Source organism: Suricata suricatta, chromosome 1 (genome assembly GCF_006229205.1).
Source record: "Suricata suricatta isolate VVHF042 chromosome 1, meerkat_22Aug2017_6uvM2_HiC, whole genome shotgun sequence".
Lineage (NCBI taxonomy): Eukaryota > Metazoa > Chordata > Mammalia > Carnivora > Herpestidae > Suricata > Suricata suricatta.
In genome coordinates, this window is record NC_043700.1 from 120,118,998 (window position 1) to 120,123,523 (window position 4,526).

Here is a 4,526-nt window from a genome sequence, read left to right on the forward strand (position 1 = left end):
GTCCTCTTCTCTCTCTCTCTCCCTCTACACATGTACACAAACACACTAAGCCAAATAACTAGAAACATGCGTGTGCTCATCCTGCAAAGTTTCTGTGTGTCCTTGTCGAGTTTGCTTTTTGAGAGCAAAGTGGAAATGTGTTAGAAGCAATCGCTTGATTTATTCAGCAACCTGAAGATTCCTGATGTTTATCATGAGCACGGCAAGCTCTGCGGTGCAAAAGGTTATCTAAGGGACAGGTGCATTGTTTCTGCCCCTGGAAAGTGTCAGGAGCTGCCGCTCACCTCTCAAAGAGCTGGCAGAGCCTCTCCGCCTCCCTGAAGCTTCGGCTTCAGCGGAAAGCCATTAAAATCCAGGTGGTCACTCAAAAGCTGGTTCCACATTTCCCTCCCCGAGACCAGAACCGCGCTCCTTCGCGAATTAACTTTTCCTGCGAACCTAGTTTGTGGCGCTCTCCTATTTTCAAGGCGCTGGGGGAGGGGGGGGAGATGATGATGCGGGACAGATTAAATTAATCTTCTCTGGCTCTCCTGCCCCAACACCCGCTTTCTTGTTCTCATAATTTGTTATCCTAATGAAGACACAAAATCTAAAAGATTTGGCTTAAAATCAACTTTCCCTAATTCAGCGATACAGTGGAACGACGCCCAATCTTTTGTAAATAGTTCTACTCTCAGGTTTGCCGAATACATTTTTACAATTCTTCCTTCTACCATCTCCGCACCTACACTATTTTAGCTTGTTCAAAATCTTTGATCCTGACACCCAGAATAGGCTTTTCCGTAGTGAGGATTCCGAGGTGAAAGTGAGCGTACTGTTTATTTTCTGCAACTGACTCAAAAATATAAACATTTTCTACAGAAAAACTGATTCAGAAAGACAAAAGCAAACACGATTCAGAAAGACAAAATAAAAGCAAACACTATCTTCTTTAGTGGAATAAGCAGAATTGTTTGGGGGGGGGGGAAGGAGTAGAGGGCAGCAATTTCCTAGGACAAGTGAAGGCTTAACTTTTGAATCAAGGAACACATCCTCTTTCCCCTTGTTTCCCCCCCATTGTTCTCTTCTCTACTCCTCACCTATAACACAGCCTATTACGACCCCCCCCCCCCGCCTTGAAGGAAAGAGAGGGAGAGAGGAGAGGGGAGAAATGCTGGGGAGGAAGAAACTGGGGAAGCTTGCGCTGTGTTTTTGACCTAAGGCAAAAGCTTTCAACTTGGCTGAAGTTTTTGTGAAGTGGAAGTAGGTTACCCTGGTACAGTACTGATGAGATCGTAGGGGGGCGGGGACCTGAAACAGGTGCCTCACAGGCAGAGGTCGTTGAGGCTGAAAGTGAGGAAGACTGGAAAGATTCTGGCTATCCAAGAGGCAAAAGGGTTGCAAATTTGGGAAATTCTTACCTCACAGTTTAATTACTGACTTGATCGCTTTTCTGGTACTACTTGAAGCGACAATGTCTATATAACAGAAATTTTCCTCAAAACTCTAGATCTGCATTTAATAGACGAAGTTTAAGTCAAGATCATTTAAAAACTGTTTTTAATGTTTATATGAGAAAGAATAAGTGACAAGTAAAAATTATTTTCACGTTTATTTTTAACATTTGCAAAAGAAAATACATAAAACAATGGCAGTTGGCGTTGCTAAATTAAAATAAAATGATCTCGAGTAGAAAATGTAAAAAAATGGATCAAGATAAGTAGAAATGGTAGCAAACAATCAATAATAAATAAGTTTTCTAACATTAACAAAGCAAAACAAAATTGACCAAATGCTTTTGACACTACTGGACGGGGTTTTTTTTTTTTTAAGTTTGATTTTTTTAAACAAACATTTCCAAAGAGCTTAAAGGATTATAAGTGGCCATGTTTAAAACAACAACAACACAAAACTGGTCTGCAATTGGCAGCTGAGTTTGTCCTGGAGCCGCGGCGGGAGCGGCTGATAAAGTGCGTGCGCCGTTTCCTAAAAGACGCCAACATTATCGCGATCCGATATACATACTGGGTATGTTTATACAATCTATAAACCCAAGAGTTCCCTGTTTCCTAACTGTTCCATAGTCAGAAGTCATTCACTTTGGAGCTATTAACTTTGCGTTTCATGATGTATTTTGAGACAACACTTCGGAATACTAACTCTCCCACACGTGAGTGCGCGCAACACACAGGGATGAATGCCCAGGGCATACAATAAATTAAAACACAAACCAGCGACAAAGAAGAAAATGCGACGTTTTAGCAGCGTGTTGGCAGCAGGGAACTAGGATAATGATGCCATATTTGGGTACATATAATTATACCTAATCTATCTACAGGGGGAGCAGAAGGTGGGAGGAAAGAACACAACTTTAACACCAAGTTTTCATCAAACAATGTGGACCAGAGGAAGTTTGGAATAGCGGCGGCTTTTGCAAACCATCAAATGTAGCTGCCATATGAAGCCAAGTCGTTGCTAAACAACGACCATCGCAGAGCAAAAATTAAAAGGGTGCGGGGATCTTTAACCGCGGGGTTTCCCGCGCATTGGGAAAGGGCGATTTTGTTTCTGTCTCAGTTTTCAGGTTTCTGTCACCTTCCTAACTTGCCTCATCTGAGTCACTGTAATGGGAATGGGGGGAAAACTCCCCGTCGCTTCTGTGGGACCGGGGCGAAGTTTTGCTGCTTTCCTCCTGCACTGGCTGGAGGATGCCCCCGGGGAGCGAAGGCGACAGGTTCTTTTGCGCCATCATCGCCGTCAGGGCGCTGTCCTCGAAAGTCGAGAAGTGCAGAGCGTCCAGCTGCACCGAGTATCCTCCCGCCGAGGCCGGGGCCGAAAAGCGAGTCCGGCAATTTCCGGACGGCGTCGGCCGGGGGCCCCCTCCCGAGGCTGGCTGGGCACCCGCAGCGGTCGCGGTGCCCGCGCCGCCTTCGTAGGGGGCAGCCGCGCGAAGATGGTGGTGATCGCTCTTGCAGGATGCTGGCGGCGGCGGCGGCTGCTCCCCGCCGCTGGGTGTTTGTAGCAGCTCGGACAAGGCGTTGATGTAGATCTGGGCCATCTGCAGAGTTTCGTATTTGGACAGCTTCTTGTCGTTGTTGAAGGACGGGATAACATTGCGCAGTTGGTCGAAGGCGTGGTTCAGCCCGTGCATCCGGCGTCGCTCCCTGGCGTTGGCCGCCAGCCGCCTTTGCTTCTGCACCCCGTTCACCTGTTTGCTGGAAGGGGCGCGCTGGCGGCTGCAGCTCAGCTCTTCTACCACCACCCCGCCTTTCAGCTTGCACAGCTGTTCCCGCACTTTCGCTGGCCCGGGACTCTTGCCGCCGCCGCCGCTGCCGCTCCTCCTCACCAGCTCCCCCCGGCTGTCCGCCTCCTCCCGGGGAGCTGCAGCCTCTGAGGCACCCAGCTCGGGGGAATGCAGCAAGTACTGGGCGGCGCGTGCCGTACAGATGCCCTGCAAAGTGGGAGCCAGCCAGGCGCGTGGGTCGGTGCTGTCCAGGAGGGACAGCTCGGCCGGGTACACAGGATGCTCTCTTGTCTGCAGGGTCGCAGGTGGCTGTGGCGGCGGCGGCTGCGGCAGGTGGTGCGGCTGGGGATGGCGATGGTGGTCTCCCAACTCCTTCACTTCAGCCCACTCCTCTGCGTGCAGCAGGCGGGACATTGCACTTGAGAGACTCAGAGGCGCAGGGTCGGAAGAGGTACTGGCAAACCAGCCCAACTGCAACAAAAACCCTTCCTGGGTCTCTACTGCAATGTCTTATTTTTTTTTTCTCCTCGACCCTCCCCCACCCACACGGAGATCACACACCAGGTCGCGTGCAACGAACCTTCTCCGGTTGCTGAAGGCGCTGCGCCCCTTTAAAAAGCGGCACGCGCCAGTGTGTCTCCCCTCCACCCCCCGCTCCTCTCCCAGCCCCCTCCTCGCGCCGGTCGCGTGTCTGCTCAGCCAATGGAGGGCGCCGGCAGGCGCGTGCGAGCAGCCAATCAAAGAGTTTTTACACCCGTAGAAAAGTTCCTGCGTACCGAGGACTCGAGCGCCCGCAGGTTGTTGTTGCCCCCTCCCCGCCCCCATTCTTCTACCCTCTTTTAAGTTAGTCAAATTCATATGTTAATTGAGGGCTGTAATTTGACTCCGGTGTGGTGTCACCGCGCGGAAGGTGGGGGGTGCGTGAGCCGAGTCGGAGCGCACTCTCGGCTGCAGCCTGAGCCTGGCCGGCCGCGCCGGCCGCTGGGAGGGCACTCGCGGCAGGGGAAAGCCCGACTGCCTTTTGCTGCCTTCAAGCTGGGAGCGCAGCTTCTACCGTGTGTGCCCAAACATCTAGTCTCTCATGTATATCGTACTATATACATGTATTTCACAATACATGTTCATAGATATACAATTGCATAGATATATGATATATTGCTAAGTGAGACCTACCATGTAGAATCAATGTTAGAATGAAAAAAAAACCCCACCAAATCCATAACTGTCTCAGAACAAGTTTCTTAATTTTCATCTCTCACTTCACATCGACTTTGTGTAATCTGGTAACGTTGTGGTACAGTAA

The 4,526-nt window shown here is 50.0% G+C and overlaps 1 protein-coding gene across 1 annotated transcript; it reads right to left on the reverse strand.

Moving 5' to 3' along the window:
* Nucleotides 1-2,578: 2,578 nt before the first annotated feature.
* Nucleotides 2,579-3,637, reverse strand: ATOH1 (atonal bHLH transcription factor 1). The gene has a single exon (XM_029923579.1). The coding sequence runs from the start codon at nucleotides 3,635-3,637 to the stop codon at nucleotides 2,579-2,581; it is 1,059 nt and encodes a 352-aa protein (XP_029779439.1).
* Nucleotides 3,638-4,526: the final 889 nt, after the last annotated feature.